We start from the raw sequence: 21,514 nt of genomic DNA, 5'->3' as shown, positions 1-21,514 counted from the left end.
TTTCACAAAATTAATACTATAATAGGCTCTGGAATCAATATAGTTTGATGGTCGTAATTTTCAAATATCAGCACTTAAGGACTTATATTTTTATTTGACAAATTGTAGATTTAGAAGGTTTTGATGATTATAATGTATGTACTTATTGAAATGTTTTAAGTTCTACACATTTAATTACCTTACCAGCTTTGTTTTTCATTTATCTATTTAAAAAATCTTTTCAAGAATTCTAAGTTCCTAGAAAAAGAACTACCTTCGAATGAAATATTTTCTGTTATTTTAAAAGAAAACAAAGTCAAAGGTCATTCTGAGGAAAGAAAATTAAAAATAGCTTTGTAATATAAATGGTAGGTTCATATAGATTCAACAATTACGCTGTCATCACAGTACTTGTATATTTACTTTCTTTCAAACAAACATCTATATCTTCTTTATAAACCAGTGTAGATTAATTAATTTTTCAGAATTAGGACATAGAAGCAATTCTTCAAATCTCATTTAAGATTTCTGTTTTAGGACTGAAATAACCTGTGTTAGTAGAGGTGAGGAAACCCTGGTGGCACAGTGGTTAAGTGCTACGGCTGCAAACCAAAGGATCGGCAGTTCGAATCCTCCAGGCACTCCTTGGAAACTCTATGGGGCAGTTCTACTCTGTCCTATAGGGTCGCTGTGAGTTGGAATTGACTCGACAGCACTGGGTTAGGTTTTGGGTAATAGAGGTGAATTTACCTATGTGTAGTAAATAATTTCATGTGATCAGACAGCAAAATAAATGTCATATGATTTTAACTAAAACATCATTAAATGTCATTCTTATGAATAAATACAAAGCAAATATAAAACATGCATTTCCTTTTTTGGATATACATAAATGTTTAAAGCAAAATCCTGTTAGTATTTTCATAGTCATCTCAAATTAACTAGTTAAAACTTTTTTTTTCTGTCACATGTTTTCTCTTTCTCACCTGTGGATACATAGGCATAAGTAAGTAAATAATACCCTTCTAATACAAGAACATAAGGGAAAAAATGCAGTAGAACAGATTAAGTCCTGCTTCACTCTAAATACAGTGATATTCATCTTTTACCATTGAGATTTTACTTTTAAAAGGAAAGTTATATCATCCCCAGCCCATTTCCTTTTGATGTCTTATAAATGGCATGAGCTGTGTTATTTAAAACAAATGTCCCCAGTGATAGCACCCATGCCTACCAGAGGGATTTCAAATATTGTTAAAGATATTTATAGATTTCTTTCAACAAAAAGTTATGTGGTATCATTACATAGATACCCCAATGTTCTTGACATGAAGGGGTGGGGGGAAGACTTTTCAAGATCAGGAAAGGTCAAAGTATTTGGTGCCTGTTTCTTCCAAATTGTCTGCACTTCCTGAATTCTTCAGGTGGGCCTGATAGTCCAAGTCCACCTATGAGAATTCTCTCTTGCAGTCTGTAGTTTCACCAAAAGACACAATAACACTTTGGTTTTATTTTTCATTTTATTGCTTTACCTATCACCATGATTTCTCAATATGGCTATTTAATTTCTATCCGAGATGTTCCTCTTTCATTTCCCTCTGCCCTGTTGCTAAATATCAAGCAATAATTAAAATAAATCTGTTGTTCTGTTTGGACTTGAGAGCAAGATGTTAAGGGAGGCTATTCAAAACCACATATCACCCAGCCTTTCTAGAGGACGGGCTTCAGTGCTTTTATCAGAGGCTTTTCATTTGTGCTTTTTGGCTTACTCTATTTTCTTTATGACTCACAGCCACCTTTGACTGTGTGTCCACGCATGAGCAAATCTTTCCATGCATGATACCAAAACTATGCTATCTTAACATTAATCTTTCTGTTAAAGTGAGCTTTGACTAAAATTCGAACCAAATCATATTTGAATGAAATGCAAATAGTCCCTCTTCTTATTGGTATTATTTGTAATGTTTTAAAACTGATTAAGCATCACATTGAAATAGAAGATAATTATCTCTGTCAAGATACTAACATAAATTCAGTTTTTCAATTGTGATTTTGAACTCTATGATAGAAAATTTCCCATCTGTCCTTGGAGACTCTAGTTCTCTTAATCTGGAGAACAGAAAGCCCTTTATGTACTCTCTTGCAAACTTTGTCCAAGATAGGAGAGTACTTTTAATTCCAGGACAGAATTACTGAGATGAAAGATAATAAATATTGAATCAGATAAAGCTGAAGATCAATCCTTTGTCCATAATACTTGGCTTGGAGCATCCCCAAGCAAAGGATATGACATAGGTAGCCAAGATTCTGGTCTACAATTTGGAGAATTGTGATTTATACATGAGAAAACTTTTATGTGTGGACATAGAGTCTTTGCTATATCAAATCAAGTGAAGAAAAAAAATCAGTCTACAGATTGACACATCTCTTAAAAATGAAAAATTTTCATGCTTTTCCAGCTCTCGAGCCTTTCTTGCTCTACCTTTTTGAGCACAGGGACATGAAAGTAATGTCTTGCTTCAGTAGATTAGTGTTGTTTGGCCTTTTATATTTTGAAGTAGTAATGAGACCCATGAAAACATCTTTCTCATGAAAGCAATGTCACAACATGTTTCCTTACATTTCACTATCTTCTTTTCTTTCAAGTCTTTTCCTTCTCTACCATTTTCAACAAAGCAGGGGAAATAAGTCAGTCTCAGAAGACAGGAAACATCAGCAAGTTGCAACACCCTTTTCTTCCTGTACTAATGAGGCTCAGAAGCTGGCTCATATAGAAGGATCACTTAACAATAACCAGCCCAAGTCTGCAAGAAAATTCACATTTCTATCTGATGATGACCACTTAAGTACTCACAATCCCCTTTATGTGGAAAATGTAGTTCAAAGATCAATACATTCAGACTTTTCACTAAAAGCAGATTTCGTAGACCCATTTTTACCCAAAAGACGAGCCAAGACTGAGTCTCTGAGGGGCCCAAGAGAAAACATTCAGAGGACGTGGAACCAGTCAGTCTCCTTACCTAGGAGATTCATTTGGGGAGTATTGAATAGGCCAGAAACCATAGAACTGAAGCAATGGCCAAGCAAGAGGCAGAAAGCTAGAAATGAAAGCACTCGGAACTATCCAAAAAGAGGTAACAGCAATCCCTTGGTTACAGCTGAAGATATATATTTAAAAGAGAAAGGAGAAATAAGGCAAATTGACTCACCAACTACACAAGGAACTGTTGAATTGAAACCTCAGTCTTCAGACTCCTCATTTTCCTCTCCTTGGCCTCGCTCCTCATTCTCCACTTTGCCAACTGTTTCAAAAACTACGGACCTCACATCAGAACCTAATGTCATTTTTCCTCATACTGACTCCTCCTTGGAACTTTCTCCTTCAATGTCTTACATTTTAAATTCTCCACAGTGTGAGAGAAAGACATCCACTATTGCAACCAAAAAGAATATTTTTGAAAATCTTCCCCATCCACCAAACATCCCCCCTCCTCCACCTCCTCGTCTTTTCCTCAATCCTTCGTTTTCTCTTTCTTGTCTCCCTCCTGCTGCTCCTCACCTTTCTCCTCCTCCTTCTCCACCTCTTTCAGTTTCTGTTCTGTCTTCTCCTCCTCCATTTTCTTCTCCTCCTCCTCCACCTCTTCTACCTTCACATCCTTCTCTTCCTCCTCCTCTCCCTCCACTACCCCCTCCTCTTCCTCCTCTTTCTACTCCACAACCTTCCTCAGCTTCAGTTTCATCCACAGAGTGTACTTCTTTACCTGTTGTCAACTGCACTGCCAACCTGACTCCTGCTGAAAAAGTTCAATCCTCTGTGCCACAATTGTTGTCATCAACAGTAGGTGATACAGACTCTCAAAGAGAACCAAAAGGCATCCTCAAACATATTAAAAACTTAGCAGAAATTGAAAAGTCAGTGGCTGGTATGTACAGTCAAATAAAAAAAAACTATCCACCCACAGATATTTCAAAACTTCAACTTATTTGCCCTTCAGAGCTAACAAAGATGGACACCACATCTGAACAAAGCCAGGAGAAGGGGAACAATATTGTTGAGGCATCTGAAAAACAATCTTACCATCAATCTACTTCATTGTGATGTTACATTTCCTATTTAATTGAGCAGCCCTTTTGTCGAACATAGTCTGTGAGCTGAGTCAAATCTGAACATCAAAGAAGATTCCATTCTTTTATCCTAATTCAAAGCAATTTTTTTACTTTTTAATTTAAAAGATTATTAACTTTATCATTACTAACTCATAGAGTTACCTTAATTTTCTTAACTACAAAGTAGCATTATTTGTCCTACATTTATTTAAAAAGTAAGTAATTCTGATCTGTTTTTAAATGGGAATATATGGGGATTGAAAGATACCCAATTTATATCAATGACATGTTTGTCAAGTGTATGTAGTAATTTTCCATTTACTTTTTAATCATAGTTTTTATATGAGGGCTCTAGGAATAGATGCAGACTGTTATAAGTAAGCTAAAAATGATATCATAATTTTTTTTTTTCTTGATGCCTATGTATTTGGTAAGAAAAAATACTAGCAAAGTAAAGTGTTAAGTATTTAGAAAGATAGGAGATGACAGGCATATGGCATTCTAAAATCCCAGGTGCTCTAATCTGTAGTCATCTGTTTTCTTATAAGAACGTCTTTACTCTGGCTTGCTTTTACCTCTTATCTGATAAATCTTTTACTTTTTTCAATTGCTGTCTTATTTTATTTGTTTCTCATTGTACTTTCCTTTCCCTCTTTTATAATGAAAATAAACCTTGAGTTGTTGACTTTTGTAAGACATTTCATTGTTCTCACAGATGTTTAAATTGCTGTTTAATTTTGCTTGTTTACATTATTATATCATCTCCTTAATTATAATTTTATCATCAGATTCTTCGTCAAAGAAAATATTTGCCTACCTCTAGTTTAATGAAGAAAATCTAATCAGTTTCATGAAAAGAAGGTTAAATAAATGTCCACATAAATTTATTTACCATGAATTTGGTTACTGTTGATTTCATTGATCAAATTATACACACTTTCCTATAAGTTTAATCAACAATATAAAACCTGCTTTTCTATTAAATTTTTAGAAAAGTACATTGTTGGCTTCATCTCTACTCTTTTTTACTGACTATGGGTAAATCATAAAACTTCAGTCTGTAATATTTAAATGAAATAAAACTTTAAATAGAAAATTAAGAGGGAATATATTTGGTGAACTGTCACCAACTTTCTATAGGTGTTTGCTCCTTTGTCTTATGCAAAGAAGATACAAAGTGATATGCTGGGAAGAAATTTTGTAACTGTAGTTTGTTTTCTTATTTTAGAGGGCAACTTGTTAAATTCTGAAAGACATCAGCTAAGCTGAGTCTTCTTAATGAAACCCACACTTTCACTAAGCTATGTATACAGTGTCTTTATATATAAAATGTGATCGTCAATAATTATATTGTTTTACCCATGTAACTTAGGTAATAAATCTCAGCTGCTGGAAATCACCAGTTTAACTATAAAGTGTAACAATTGCTTGTTTTCAGCTGGAGTTTTGAAATCTGAAAATATGTAAGTCTGGACAGAGAAAAGTATAATTCCAAAATATAGCCAAAAGCCATGTTTGATAATTACCATTGTAAGTATATTAGTGTAGATTGAGGGCACTACAAGGCATCATTTCAAAGGTTCTTTTCAGCTATTATATTATGTGACATTTCTTCAAGAATTTGGTTTGACATCTCTTAATGTTTTGTTTTTTTTTTAATGAGAGTGGATAAAAGTCAATATTTAATTATTTGCATTAGCTCATCTGCTTCAGATTCTTTTCATCCACATCAAGAGTAATTTCTTTCTTGGGGTTTTTGAACATGATTTTTTTCTCTCTTTCACTGAAAAACTTCATTTGGAGATTTTGTTGGCAGCTGGTCATATGCATGAGAACTTGTGCTATTTGGCGGACTCTAAAAAGGTATTCAAAATTGTGTAAGCCTTTAACTTCTTTTTTTAAAGCAAATTTCTTTTGACTTCTTGCAGATGTAAATCTGATGAATTCCTTGATAATGAAATCTCTAAATAGTGACCAAGGAACTATTATAGGAAATCCAAATAAGAAATTTGTGTAGGTATCAATGGCAGTAGGTTTGGTTTTTGGTAGTACCTATAAAAACCAAAACCAAACCCATTGCCATCAACTCGATTGCAACTCATAGCAACCCTATAGGACAGAGTAGAACTGCCCCATAGGGTTTCCAAGGAATAGCTGGTGGATTCAAACTGCTGACCTTTTGGTTAGCAGCTGTAGCTCTTAACCACTTTGCCACCAGGCCTCCTAGGTACCTATAGTTTTATTAAATTGTTACACTGCCCTTTCCTATGAATATTTTCATATTTGCATAATTAAACATTTTTATTATTATATTGTCCTTTTCAAATGAAACATTTGTTTTATATTTAATCCAGTCGTTTACTGACACATTGTGTTTAGAGATTCCCAGCTTCAGTCAAAATGTCTTCTATATGAGACCTATAAATATTCTTTGAGTTCACAGTCAAAAATATTTTTTCCTTCCCTTGAGCTAAGACAAGCAATACAACTAACAAAGTCAAAAGTAACAAAATGTATAATTAAAATTTTTTTTAAGTATCTTTTTTTATGGACAATATTTCTAATTAAAGGAGGCAATTTAACTACCCTGGAAAATAAAGATTAGCTTTGGCTGAATAATTTATGGTTTGTGGTATGTGATTTGGTTGTCATTATTGAAACCTAAATATAAGTGTTTTCTACTTTAATTGTTTCTAAAGGATACAAATGGAGTATAAGTTGAACATTTCTAAATTGCTAGAGGCTCTGGAAGGAGCTCAAAAAAATTGGCAGAACCATACAAGCACTCTGCAAATTCACCACATAGCCATTTCCAGGAATAAATTGCTGACAGAATTAAGTTAGTATTATATTTATCTTTATTACCAACAGTTTCAATCAATAATGTCTTACCCAGCAGGACTTAAGTATCTTGCTAAGGACTCGTGATTTTTTTTTTTTTTTTAATTTTCTACAGAGATTGTTTTGTTGGGCTTTTGAAAGTTATATATCTACCTCTTGATTAAAAAAAAAAAAAAAAAAAAACACCTTCCTTGTAGTTGCTTAACACTTCCACAAAACATGGCCAACAGAATGAGTTCAATATTTCAGGTCAATGTTTAATGAATTATAAATGGAAAAAAAATTAATTGATGATATTCACTATTGAAAATATTCCATATTCTCATTTACCCTCTCATGTACAGTCAAATGTTTGATGAACTTATGGCCAGTGAACTTTATGTATCTTTATGTAGTAATGAACATTTGGCTATTAGAGCTCTAAAAACATTTTCACTTCACATCTAATAATATATCTGATTCTTATATTGAAGCATACTCAATAATTTTGCATTCGTGATTTTTAGAATCAAATGGACACAAACAGAAAAAATAACCTTACAGATATTTGGAAGAGTATATTCTGATCATGGAGATGATATTTTCATCTAGTACTATTAATTTCTTCTGCGAAACACATCTTTTCCCCAAATTAGCATCTTATTTGTATCGAGAATTAGGACAGTAATTGTGTAGAATGTTTTATCCCAATTTATCATAACAGAGTCAGTGTGTATTTTTATATTCAGATAAAATAAATTATGTATTCTTTGATGTTCATATGGAATGGAATGAGGTTATGGGGTGATAATGATTTTTAGTAATGCAGGCATGAAACCTTGATCCTTCTGATAAAACCATATATCCTCTTGATAATACCATAAAATATATTTCTCACTGAAAAAGGTTTTAGTAAAAATTACCTTTTTAGGTTTCCTTCAGATTTTTTTGAAGTCCGTATCTATGATTTCATTAAATCTGAAATACCAATACCTTTAATACTAATTTCTTTATTTCTGCCTTGCAGGAGATGTTATGCATCAGAGGTAAGGGCTTTAAGGTGTTATATCAAGCCTACTAGGAAAATATTTTTGTTATAGACAGGACTAATTTGCATTCTTACAGAAATAGGGCCTTTACCTTACAAAATTTCTAAAGAATATTTTCTCATTTTTTATTGTTGCCTCTTTCTTTTTGTGTTTCCAGATTATTTTTCAGAGTGAGACCAAAGATCAACTGCTCACCTTTTCTGTGATAATTTACTTTTTCCTTGAATTACCCTTACTTAATGTCATGACATTCTCCCTGATTTCTTTTTCTAAACTACAAACCTGATTTAGAAAATATAGGACTGCTTAACTGTTGGTCTTTCTCCTAGTCCCAGCTCCATCTTGTCACTATAATTGACCTCGGGATTTAAAAAAATTTTTTTTTTTTTTAATCGGACCATTAGAAAGCTCTGGCTATATATCATGTTAATTTAACTCTTTATCTGCAGAGAATACACTGGGCTTTCTTCGGGGCAATAGAATTTGGCTGGACACGGGAAGTGGTGCTATCAACGCAGTCACTGAGAAGCTAGTATGGTTTAGCGTACAGCTTCTTAGCCAGAAAGTCAAATAAGTATATGACCTAAAATTGGCTAATGATTTAGAATGCATAAACCCTAAATTACTTGGAAATCAAGTTGAATGACTGTAAGATTAACCAGTTGTTAGGGATGATTGGGATAGGTAATGGATTGGATCAGAGTGTCTCTAATTTAATCTTCCATTCTCTTGAAATGATTCTCTAAACTAGATTCATTCACTAATAACCGTATAATAAAACATCTGTCTCTTCAGTGGAATAGTGGTTCTATTGGCTATTCCAAAAGGTGGTTTTATTGGTGGAATTATGCTCCAGAACCTTTCTAAGCACCTTCCAAACGCTTACTTTAAGACGAATTACATAACTATATTCCCCCAAAGAGTTGATAACCCACAGTTTGAATTGTGTATCTTGTTCCCGTTTGGTTAAAATCAATCTACTTCCAAAATTATCATGAAACAGACTAATAGAGACTGGATTTCCTTAAAGTAAGTATGGGTGGAAAGCAGGGTAGAAAGCAATCCCTACAAAGTCTGAGGAAGCAGAATTTCCCCAAGTACAAAAGAATTTCTGAAAACCTACTTAATGCTTCAATGGAAACCAAGCACATTTTAATAAGAAAAAGGAAAAAAAATAAGGAGCTTTGTTTTAAATATGATTGAATACATTGCAACTGTGTCATTATGTAACTCTGTGTTTAACCCTTCCCCCCAGTGATTCTGATTACATTTAATGTGATCGGGGAGAAGAAAAAAAAAAAAAGAAGGTCGATGTAAAACAAGACTCAACCTGATTAAAAAAAAAAAAAAAAAGACAAAGTGCCTTTAGAGCCATTAATGACTAATGTAACTATCAAGCTTAAAACAAAAAAAAATTTTATAGATTCCTACTAACTACGGTAATTAAATTTGATGTTAACGAATCATGATGTGAAAACAAATGTAGTCTTTATTGTTCTATGTTCCGATATAAATAACTAGCCAAATTATTACATAATGCTTTGGGGAGCTGTCACATGAATAATGAATCATAATCCCAAAATAACCTGCTTTAAGCTGTCGCCTTCTTTTTTGTTCTCTCTCTCTCTTCCCAGTCATAACCTACCATTTCACCTGAACTATTTTCTAAATCTTATTCTATTTGAATTTCCTTTGACAGCAACAACAACTACTGAGGCCTTCTCTTCTTAAACCAGAGGTATCACTTTTTTTTTTCAACTTCACTGAGTCACCACAATACTTTACGTGCCTTTAGAGTCAATCTTACATGTCCGCAGCATAGATGGCTGCCAGTGTGGCGCAATTTCACAAGAGAGAGAAAGGGTATCTTAAAACAAAGAACTAAATCACCTTTAGTGGCTGAAGTTCCAAAGTTGCTGCTTCATTCACCAGTAATAACACAAATAGGTCCGTTGCTCCTATTAAAAACAAGCTATCATTAAGTGAAGTAACTTATGAAGTTTATCAGTCACTTACTTAGTGAACCTAGATTTATCTGAACCATCAGTGAATCCAGATTTAAATCAGGCAAGGTTTGAAGAAAGAATTCTGACTCTGAACCGAAGTGATAAAAGTTAGAACTGTTAACTTATCTTAAGCAGACTTTACTCATTTCATGTGATTTGAATACTGCCTTTGGGCACATGTTTATTTCAAAATGTCTATCACATTTTCTTCTGCAATGATAAAAATATATTCAGTTTTAGATAATAAATGTATATTGAAGACATACCTGAGAAGAAAGGCCTGGCAATCTACTTCCAAAAAAATCAGTTCTATTCTAACACTTTATGGGGTCTTCACGAGTCAGAGTCAACTAAATGGCAACTGTTGGTATTGTTTATATACTGACTAAAATCTAACAAAAGAATAATGGTAGTTTTTAAGTATTTCTTCCCTTTGGCAAATTTAGTATTTCATAAGCTCCATTGACAGAATTTAGATTGCCTTTTATTAAAACCTGAATTCTAATTGTGCTAGAATTTTGGTTAGAATTTACTCCCCAAAATATGGAATGGGAGTGGAGGTATGGCAGGAATATAAAGTTTGCAAGTAGTTTGTTTAAAAAATTTATACCAAAACATTCTAATAGAGAAGGCTCTGTAGGCTATTGATCAGACAACTTAGTGTAAAAATCAAGTGCCAATTTCTAGATGCATGGCCTTAGTCAAGACATTCATGCTCCTTAACATCAATTTCATCTTCTTTAAAATGTTGGAAGTGAGTTTTAACTTAGTTCTCAAAGAAATAGCTGTCTACATTCATGAATACATAAGGTGCTAGCTCAGCTTCAAGATAGTAGGAAGGAATTTATTTGTATTGTTTTTGTTTTCATTAGTGTAAATGTTTATGTTTCAGTCGATAAAATACCGAGTTAATTCTCTCTCTCCTCTGAGTGGTCAGCAAAAATCAGTTTTAAATAGAAGGGTTTTTTTTTTTTTTTTTTTTCCTAAATATAGAATCACTTTTGAAGAGGCTGTTCAGCATGATTTTCTAAATCCAGGCTTCACCTAGAAAAGGATGACAAGGACTGAGTAGAGCAGGAGAAAGGGCTACGATCCCACTGTCTATTCAGGCGGACTCAGGAATCTTAATGGCCACTAGGTCTTCCCTCAACTTTTTCTGAAGGAATGATCCTCTGCCACTCAGTCATGGGTACCACCAGCCTCCAAGAGTAAACCTTCAGATTATTCCATTCTCCCAACTCCTCTCCCTCTCTACCCCACCAAGCACTACACAGTGCCTGATCGAGTCAAGAGCCATCTCAATGAGTTTCCCAAGTCCCTTTGTTGCTTCTATTAAATTTTTTAAGTCATCTGATGCCGGAAGTGTATTGTAGGCAGCAAAAGCTGAGCCTTATTCTTTTTCTTTGGGAGAAATCCAAGAGAGTGCTTCAATTCCAACTTGTAAAATCTGAAATTGACAAAAGTTGCATTATATCTGCAAAAATATTTGCTTGAATATTTTACTTCCTGTCTTTTTATTACTATTAAAAGTGATTAGAATTCAACTTCAAAACCATTTGAAGACCTTTTCTCCATCTTTTTTTCTTATATCAGGTTTTAAATGTCCCTAAAGCCTAAACTTACCCGTATGAAACATGTTTCTTTTTTAAGTATTTAGTTTGAATAATTTAAATTTGGACTTTAACTTTGCCCCAGTTTCTTACTGATCTTTCTTGATTTCCTCAACCTCACGTCCTATAATGAATGTTTTTGTTGAAATAAAGCCTACAGACGTAATAGTGTGCACATCATACTGCATAGCTAAATGAATTTTTACGGAGTACACACTTTACTAGCTCTCTAGAAGCCCCTTCTTGTATCCTTCCAGATTTTATCTCCCCTTCAGAGTCTGGCTGCTAAACAAAAGTTGACCATTCAAATCCACCAGACTCTCCTTAGAAACCCTATGGGGCAGTTCTACTCTGTCCTGTAGGGTCGCTATGAGTCGGAATCGACTGCACAGCAGCGAGTTTTTTATTTAACCAATCATCTTACTTGTAACACACATATCAGTTTGTTTTTGAAGCTAGTAAAAAAAGAATACTATATTTGGCTGTTCCTAACTTCTTTTGCTCATCGTTATGTTTGGGAGATTCTCCCGTTTTGTTGAGTAGTTTATTTATCTCTGAGCATTTGCACTGGTTACAGCTTTTGGCTGTTAGGGATAAAGTGTTTTTGGTGTGCAAAAGTAGGCATTTCTGTTGATTTGAATTGCTGTAGAAGAGGTAGGTGTGTGTTTGACTGTAGTATTATAAACATTTTCAAAAGGATTTTACAAATTTATAAGAAATACATGACAGTTCCAGTAGCTCCTTATCCCCGCTAACACATGGTATTGATGATTTTTTTTTTAACTTTAGCTATTTTTGGGGGTGAACTGAAGCAGTTCTAATGTCAAAATTGTATTCCATTATAATTAAGTCACAAGGCACCTGTAAAGTCATCAAATAGTAAATCTATATAATTTAAGTCACTATAAGATCCAAGGAAGTAATGTAAATTAATGGAGTTTAGTGGATGTAAAACTATAACAGATGGTAGATATTATGTCAACTATGGTTTTATACATAAAACAGTATGGTTTGCCATACTTTGGTGACCAGGAGAGAATATGCTTAGTGTAAAAGAGTAGTATCACCAACTAGATTATTGATATGTAAAAATGAGACCACAGTGTTTTCTGTTTTTATTTTTCAAGAGAAACCAAAAATCCAGATTTCCTGATTAAAATTTTTGGTAGCTAACTCAATTTTTGAAGATTATATTGGCCAAACAATGCAAAACTCTGAAAGTCATTGTCTAGTTCCATCATTCAGGCTATTAATTTCCATACTATTTTATATTTGTGGCTTCAGAGGACAGCATTTGTTTTTCCTTACTCATTATTATACCTGGATCAACAAAATTAATTCTTGTAAATAACATGATCTTGGAAATAAGTAGCAGCCATTTTCCTATGGACGCTATACTTCTTCATCTTCTCTTACTCCATTGCACATTTAATTTGGATAATCTTTGTCAAACTGCTTAACACTTTAAAGTGGAATTTACAAGGGAAAGGTAAGGAAATTGCATTTACAAGTTATTGAAAAGTAGTGTCATGTGTATATCTCAGGAAAAACATTTTTTAATAAGAGTAGAGTTTTACAAAATCAGTATTGTCTAGAGTTCGGAACTAAGATCGTTAAAGGTCTCTGCTCTCACAAATTCCCTTTTTTTTTTTTAAGTTTTAAATCCAGAATTAGCAGTATGTTTTAAAATGTAAACATTCTTAGGTGATATTACACATTAACTTAAATTCTAATTAATATCTAAATGATCATTATCAAATCCTTTCATAAGAATAGCTTTTGATGAACAGAAAAAATACTGAAAACTGTTAGCAAGAAAACGAAAAAATGCTGAAGCGTCATGGTTTTTCTCTTGGCTAAGCTCTGTTAATAATGTAAGTTAAACTAGAGTTAAATATTAATTGTCTATTGCTTGTTTTAAAAGTTATGCCAGAACAGGTGGAAATGCTCCTCTGCCATCTCTAATGGATTCCTAACAGACCATTAGGAAAAATGGAGGCTTTATTTTTTTTTCTCAGTTCTAATAACATAAACTTATTTAATATAAACTGTTTACAGCCATAAAAATATTCAAGTATTTTTAACATTTGTAATTGAAGTTATTTTGGCAGGAGTGTTTTGTGAGTCATCGAATTCTAGGTGTGGAAATCTGACTTTGAGCTGAAATATGCTAACAATTTGTTTTCAAATGCAATTTCTCTTTTGAACAATAGGAGTTATCCATGGAGTCTGGAATTGACCCTGGCCAGGAATATGGACAAGATTATTACAGTTATGAGCATGGGTACATCTTCAGATTTTTTAATCCAGTATCTTAATTGTTTTTTTTTTAATAGTAGGGAGGTACTAAATGATCATCATTACTAACATTTCTTTTGTAAATATCATTTCATCAGTTTCATCTCCAAAAATGTGTAATCCTTAACTATAATTTAACTATAGCAGTACTTCTACATTGAGTTCTATATTGATATTCTATACTGATATTAGTTGAAATTCTAAAAATGAGGTTAAACCTTCAAAATTATTTAAATGGGAAATAGAAGTCAAACATATTTGCTCAATTCCTGAATTCACCATTTCTTTCTTATGAAATGTTCAATATTTTATCTAACTGGTCAGCTTCAAGTTCTTGCCAGCAGCAACTAAGAAGAAGAAAACATACTTTAGGATCCACTAGCAAGTATTTCAAAAGTCATTTCTGCATATAATGTTAACAGATTTTTAATGATATAATAGAAAAATGTAATTAAGAAACAATAAACCTTTCTCTTCATCCTGGTCTCTCCCAAAACTGAAATCTGAAATAACCCAACCCTTTTTATGGCTATTCCAGGGTACCATTATGACAAAAACATTGATCAGCAGGTAATAGTCATTACCCTGTAGTTTCACAACTAGTCAACAAGGAGTCTTAACCTAGTAGGTGGTGTATAAATATCTGTTGATTGAATGATGAAGATAAAGGTGAAAACAGAGATCATTCATGGTAGATTCTACACAGATCACATGAAAAAATGTTTAAAGTTGTAAGTTTCTATTGCAGGTACGAAATGCCTCAATATGGAAGTCGCCGTCGTTTGTTACCACCAACTGGACAAGAGGAATATGGTGAGGTGGTTGGTGAAGCTGAAGAGGAATATGAAGAAGAGGAGGTAATTACCATAATTTTCTAATATAAGAAAACAATCCAAGAGCAATATTTTTTTGCCCTATTTGACCAACAGGCTACAGAACATTTTGATGTTCAGAGACCATGTTCACTTAGTACTTGTTTTCCGCACAGATTTTACAATCTTGGTCATTAGATTGCCTTGTCTATGGAGGGAAATTACTTTTTATAAAAGCTTAATTTATTTCCTTCTATAAATTTTAAACACCTGGAAAAAAGACACAGTAAGATTTATATTTTCTAAAATTCTCAATTTTACTCTATAAAAAAAAAATCATATACATAAAAAGTATTCTGCAACACAATGATTACTTTTGTTCCCATATTGTCTAGCAAAATAAACCCATAAGAAAGAATAATATTCATTTCTCAGTTATTAGGGAAAAATAAAATATTTCCATCAATATTTTTGAAAGATTTATATAATTTATGTTATATTTATCAAGGCTTATTTATTATCAAGTTGTTATACTTTGCCTGTGATATTTACTTGGAAAATTTATGCAAAAAATATAATAAATGAATAGCATTGTAGCTCTAACCTTTTAAAAATTAAGAAAATACTCAGTTTTTACATAAGCCATTCATATAAACTGTCACAATTTCATGAATTATTTAAAATTGTTGGGCTTTAGTTAAAGAAAACACATAAATATATTAACCAAAGTTAGTGATGGGGGAAGAAAGAGGCAACAATAATTATTATTTCTCCTTTGATATGAGATACAAAAAATAAATTTTAAATAAGGAAAAAGCATTAGATTTTGGTATTATGAAATATAAGCCACAGTAAAATAATTCACTTTTTCTTGATCACCCCCTGTCTATGTGTAGTGGGGATAAACAATAGAGAATTTTGTGACTGTTATCTGAGACCAGTAGTATAACTGGCATGAAGCTATCACCTTGCAGATACATTTCTGCTTAATTTATGTGGGACAAGGTCACATCATAACCATCCTCAAGCTGACACTTCAATTGCATTTTCATAATTTTCAGGAAAAGCCAAAGAAAATTAAAAAACCAAAAGTTGAAATTATAGAACCTAGTGAGGAGGAAGAAGTAGTTGTAACTATTGAAAAACCACCAGCAGCTGAGCCTACATACACAACATGGAAGAGAGCCAGGATATTCCCAATGATATTTAAGAAAGTTAGAGGACTAGCTGACAAAAGAGGCATCAGCGACCTTGAGGGTGAAGAGTGGCAGAGACGCCCTGAGGAAGAAGATAAAGATTATTTGAAACTAACTCTGGACCAAGACGAAGCTACAGAAAGCACTGTAGAATCAGAGGAGGAATCTTCAGACTACACTGAATACAGCGAGACAGAATCGGAGTTCAGTGAATCTGAGACAACAGAAGAGGAATCTGAGTCAGAGATGCCCTCTGAGGCAGAGGAGAGTTCTACTCCTGAATCAGAAGAATCTGAATCCACAGAGTCAGAAGGAGAAAAGGCGAGGAAAGACATTGTGCTCGCAAGAAGAAGACCCGTTGTTGAGGAGGTTCAAGAAGCCAGAGGTCGAAAAAAAGAGCCACTTAAAGAACAAAAGGAAGAACCTAAGGTAGAAGAACAAGACGAACACCCAGGAGGAGAGGAAAGTGAACTGGCTCCAGTGGAAGAATCAACAGACCTTGAAGCTCAACATGTCACTGAGGAAGGCAGTGTAGAATCAGCTTCTGTGGAAGGAGGTGTGGAAAGTGAAGGGGATTCAGAATCGGGCAGTAGTAGTAGTAGTGAGAGTCAGTCTGGAGGTCCATGGGGCTTTCAGGTGCCAGAATATGACTCAAGGAAGTACATAAACCAAAAGAAGACTCCAGGAATGAACTCAGAAGGTTACAACACAGCACTTTAAACAAGATCACAGTAGGTGGGAGTTTTGCAGTGATGAGTGCTCTTGTTTGCAGTGATCTTCTTTGTGTTCTTTGAAATGACATTTGAAGGGGAGGAAATTGATCATAATTTTGATCTGACTTAAGATCAGAAGCATGCCAGAAAAGTGAATATATATGCTACCCAAATAGATTTGCATATTAGAATATTAGGGTAAACCTGACTAATCCTTGCTTTATTAGTAAGTCAGAATGCATGCAATTAGTTAAGCAATATTTAATATTTTCCAGTGGGATTTCTGTTGAAAAGCGAAGTGCCATTATGGATTTCAATGATGCCTTGCCTATTGGAATAGATAAATTCTGAATTTGATGAATTATGAATATATATGATGTTTTTATATCATCTTTACAAAATACTTAGGACAAACTGCAACAAATGAGATATCTAAAAGTCTCCTTTCGCATATATGTACATTTCCACTGGCAAATGTATTACCGAAAAAATCATGAACTTGTTCAACTAGATTTGTGTCTGATGCTTTCAAATATTAGGAGTTAAATGAAACATATTTGTAAATATATTTTCTGTTCTGGATATGACTTAAAGTGGATTTAGACAAAAATTAATTTGCAATAGTTATATTCTTCCTGGGGTAAGTGAACACAATCATTTTGAAATATATACTTAGAATTTAGAAAGCATGGCTTTTTTTTTTTTTTTTACCTGAATTTAGAAAGCATGGCTTTTTTTTTTTTTTTTTTACCTTAAACTGTTATAGTTCATATATCCTGAAAATTCAGTCCTATCTTGAGTATTTAATTTTTGCTCCTTGCCAATTTCTAATGTGGATTCATAAAAGAAAAAAAAAATGGTGCGAATATTCACTGTGTTTCAGTTGCTTACAAAAGGAAAGTTTAGAATAATTATCCTTAGTTTTTGTGTACTACTACATAAATTATGAGGATTGGGAAGACATTTTGAGTTAGCATATATCTAAATAGGGTGACCCCGAAATCCAGGATACTTCAAGTGAATAAATACCTTAAAATATACAAAAAGTTGGCTAATAATGGAGAGTTAGAAACTAGAATCATGTGATTTTAAAAATATCTTTAATGTACTGGAAATAGAAGCAATAGTATAAACAGAATATGTTGATGCTATGTATTCCTTTGAGTTTAACTTTCCAGAATAGAATAGCAGCTGTCAAACAATGGATCAGATCCCTAATGAAATATAAATATCTTTTTTTGATAGAACAGCAAATTGGTCAAAGAAAAAAGTACAACTGCTTCCTGAAGTGTCTACTTCCTAACTCAGCAACTTTTTTCAAAAGCTTTTATTTCTAAAGCCAATGAAGAATTGGTAGAAAAGAAACTGATGTTGATCAAGTATTGCTTTGCTCTAACTCTCTCAAGTTTTTCTTTCTTTTTTTTTTTAACCTCTGTTAGCTTTTTGAACGATGATGTTTTGAATTTTATATGCATTGTAATCTTTGCCTTTTTAAATCCTTATGGTAATGACTCATATATTGTTTTTTATTTTGACAGTGGGCAAGAAAAAGAATGATCAAGTTGGTCATTGATCGAGAGTATGAAAGCAGCTCAACTGGAGAAGACAGTGCTCCTGAATGTCAGAGAAACCGTCTTCACAATCCTAATATCAACAGTAATATCAATGGCAATATATATATTGCACAGAATGGTTCTGTGGTGAGAACCCGTCGTGCCTGCCTCACCGATAATTTAAAAGTTACTTCCCCTGTCCGACTGGGGAGGCACTTTAAAAAACTAGACAAGTTGGCAGTGACTCATGAGGAGCATATCCCCCTGAACACATTATCAAAGGGGCCATTTTCTACTGAGAAACTGAACACAAGGCCAACTCTGGTTACATTTGCCCCTTGCCCTGCGGGGCCTGACAGTACAGCAGTGAAGCCATTGGGGAACAGGCTGAAAAGCACAGTTGAACAGGAGTCTATGGGTGACAGTAAGAACATCAAGCAGCCTTTGGAATTCCATAGAGACCACGCTCAGTCAGATGACGAGGAGCTTTGGATGGGCCCTTGGAACAACCTCCATATACCAATGACAAAACTGTGACCAATTTTTAAAAAGTTATTTTAATCGTTACTTAAGTTTGTAATAAACTGTACTTTCTATTGTCACTGAGAAAGCAACATATGGAATTTATATCATGCACACGAGCTAAAACTTTGAACAATATGCTTTAAAGTTTAAAAAGAGACAAATTTGCACTCACATTTATATCAATTAATTTTTTCTTCTCGGAAAATCTTTTTGGACAGGCTCTCAATTCACTAAATAACATCATTTAAATATTTTGAAGTTTTGTTGGATATTGAGTTTTTTTTATTTTAATAAACAAGAAATCATTTACTAAATAATCATTTATATTTTGTTGATTTACAAAGAATGTACTTCATCTCTAGCTTCACAGCACTTTTTTGGGTACCTGCAATTTTATTTTCTGTAAGGAAGTGGAGAAAAATTTATATTGGAAGATTTTTACACGTAACGAACTAGTTTATACAGTTACTGTGTATACCATCCTGATATTTTAAATGAGAGAATTGCAAAGTTTATGATTGCAATAGTAAATGTTAGAATCTTCTGGAAATTATTTTCAGTCATAAACATATTTTCCTTATTATCCAATATGAAGTTTTTTAGATTTTTACATATGTGTATTTTGATCTTTTAAGAAAGAGTTGAAGTCATATTCATTTCATCTTCAATTTTCTCTGGTGCCCTCCCCCATCACACACACATACTCTATCCATACCATAGTAGATGATTTAACTCAACCACTCAAAGTTAAAGAATTGCTGAAAGCATCACAAAAAATCTCACTCTCAGTGAAAGGTGGGAAAGGATCAAATAGGCAATAACCCATCTAGAGCCACAGTTTCAGTATGGAAGACATGTTAAGGTCAGAGCGGGTGTGAATATTTTATAAACCCAGCATAAAGGAATTGGCAGGGTCAGAAAGTTATATAGCATGTAAAATGCCTTGAGAGGCTATAAATTGATTGTTTCAAATGTATTTAACTTCTCCCAACTCGTTTATTTATAGAATTTTCAATGCACATAATATTTATGTGCATAAAGTGCAGAACTCAAAAATGATTGCCTGACCATTTTTTATCAAAGAACATAGTCTTGATTTTCATCATTGAGCAAAGCACAGTATTTCACCATTAATAGAAACTAAAACAAAGTATCCTTAAAAAAAAAAGTTTGCCTTGCGTGTTACATACTCACCAGACGTAAAAAGGATAAAACAATTTAGTTTTAAAAGAATCCAGAATCCTGTTGAATATTTCTTAGTATGATCTAGCTATAACTCGCCTCAAATTCTGCACAGTATTGACCAGTTTAGATTTCAGTAAAATTCTCTCATGCATGCTTATCAAATGGTTGGAAGACTAAATAATGCACTGCTATTATTTCTTCTGCTCTCGCATTTCACATTTTTTAAATATTTTGTTACAATACTATTCCCTTATTTCCAAGTGAATGAAATTGTAAGTAACATAAACTTTCCAACTCATATGAGTGGATGCATTTATATACCTTTATTTCAGATTTCAAAAAATATTTGAGATCAAATACAATAACATCTCATTTATCTGTCACTATTAGAAATCAACGCATTCTATACCCTTGCTAGAAAAATGACCAACACCAACAGGGAACTTGTTGAAAATACAGCATCTTGCCCCCATCCCTGGGCCTACTAAATGAGAATCCACATTTTCACAAGATCCTCAGATGGTTTGTAGGGCATATTACATTTTGAGAAGCAATGATCTATGCCAGTGAACTTCCCTCATACCCAAGACTTTCTCTTTCAAGCACCAAAGCAATCCTTTTAGGTATAAAATATTTTGGATAGAAGTTAGACTAAGCATGTTACATTTTGCTACTCACTCAAACAGAGAGCTCTGAAAACAATATTTTCTTAACGACAAGGGTCATCTCAGCTAGCATCTCATCACATTCTCTCTGCAAACACTTTGTATTTTTTTTTGCCTTAAACTGCAGGCTGTGAAATTCTACTTATTTTGTTATTGTAACTATCTCTAAGATCTATCTTTCAACTTTCTGCTTCCTGGAGAGAGAAAGTTTTGTATTTATTTGTTTGTTTTGCTTGTTATTATTGAAAAGTTATTAAGACTGAACAGGGATCAAATATGTGGATTTAGGCAAAATTTTTGTGATTCTCTGAAGCTTTCTTTGCTCACTGTTGGGATATGAGCACTGTTCTTGAAACCTGATGTTGGCAGAAGACTAATGCCCTGATATATGAGATGTATTTTAAATTTTTACACAGAAATGTGAAAAACATCAAATGCTACTTAGCAGACATATTTCAACAATTTCCAGTTGATTGTTTTAATAAAAAAATCATTAAGTTAATCTATTCCTCAATTAATATTATAAAGATAAGGAGTATGTGCACAGAACAGCCAAATACAACATTTGGAGAGTGTATTTGGGACAAAGTATACACAATAGCAAAAACTAACTAACTAAATAAATCTGGACTGATTTAATAGTTATTTTGATAGAACTTTCACTATTGTATAAAACCCTGACTCAGGATTAAAATTGTGGAACCCAGGGAACCCAAAATATGTTTAATCTTAGGAATACTTCATATAAATGATGTTTCTATGTGAATTTTGTAAAGAAATTGGTGGTTATTTTTTCTAGATAGGTATAGGAATCTCTTTTGTTCTTTATCAGCACCAGCTTTCAACCAGGTAGAAGAACAGCGAATCTTGGACAATTAAGATGACAACAGACTGATATGACCATATTATTGCTAAAGCTGTTGATTTCAGGAAAAGGTCTTTTGGGCATGAAGAACAAGGGGAAGAAGAATGAGATAATATGGCCAAGGTGACATA

General features: G+C 33.3%; 1 protein-coding gene across 17 annotated transcripts in view; it reads left to right on the top strand.

Annotated features, from left to right (window-relative positions):
* Window positions 1–18,772, top strand: part of PCDH15 (protocadherin related 15) — an 853,216-nt gene extending 834,444 nt beyond the window's left edge. For 5 of the 17 annotated variants that reach the window (XM_003409269.3, XM_003409265.3, XM_003409262.3 and 2 more), the window contains 2 exons: window positions 980–985; window positions 2,626–4,135. In XM_003409269.3, coding sequence (XP_003409317.2) covers window positions 980–985; window positions 2,626–4,078 — 1,459 coding nt within the window. In that variant the 3' untranslated portion in view covers window positions 4,079–4,135. Of the gene's footprint in view, window positions 1–979; window positions 986–2,625; window positions 4,136–5,880; window positions 5,950–7,933; window positions 7,953–9,654; window positions 9,694–13,784; window positions 13,856–14,617; window positions 14,727–15,742; window positions 17,249–18,128 lie in introns of those variants that run through there. The other 12 variants (XM_023546964.2, XM_003409264.3, XM_003409263.3 and 9 more) reach the window with 8 other exon arrangements.
* The last annotated feature ends 2,742 nt before the right edge of the window (window positions 18,773–21,514 follow it).

The sequence above is a fragment of the Loxodonta africana genome, chromosome 16, assembly GCF_030014295.1.
Source record: "Loxodonta africana isolate mLoxAfr1 chromosome 16, mLoxAfr1.hap2, whole genome shotgun sequence".
In the NCBI taxonomy this organism is placed as follows: domain Eukaryota; kingdom Metazoa; phylum Chordata; class Mammalia; order Proboscidea; family Elephantidae; genus Loxodonta; species Loxodonta africana.
This window is presented reverse-complemented; position numbering and strand designations above follow the sequence as displayed.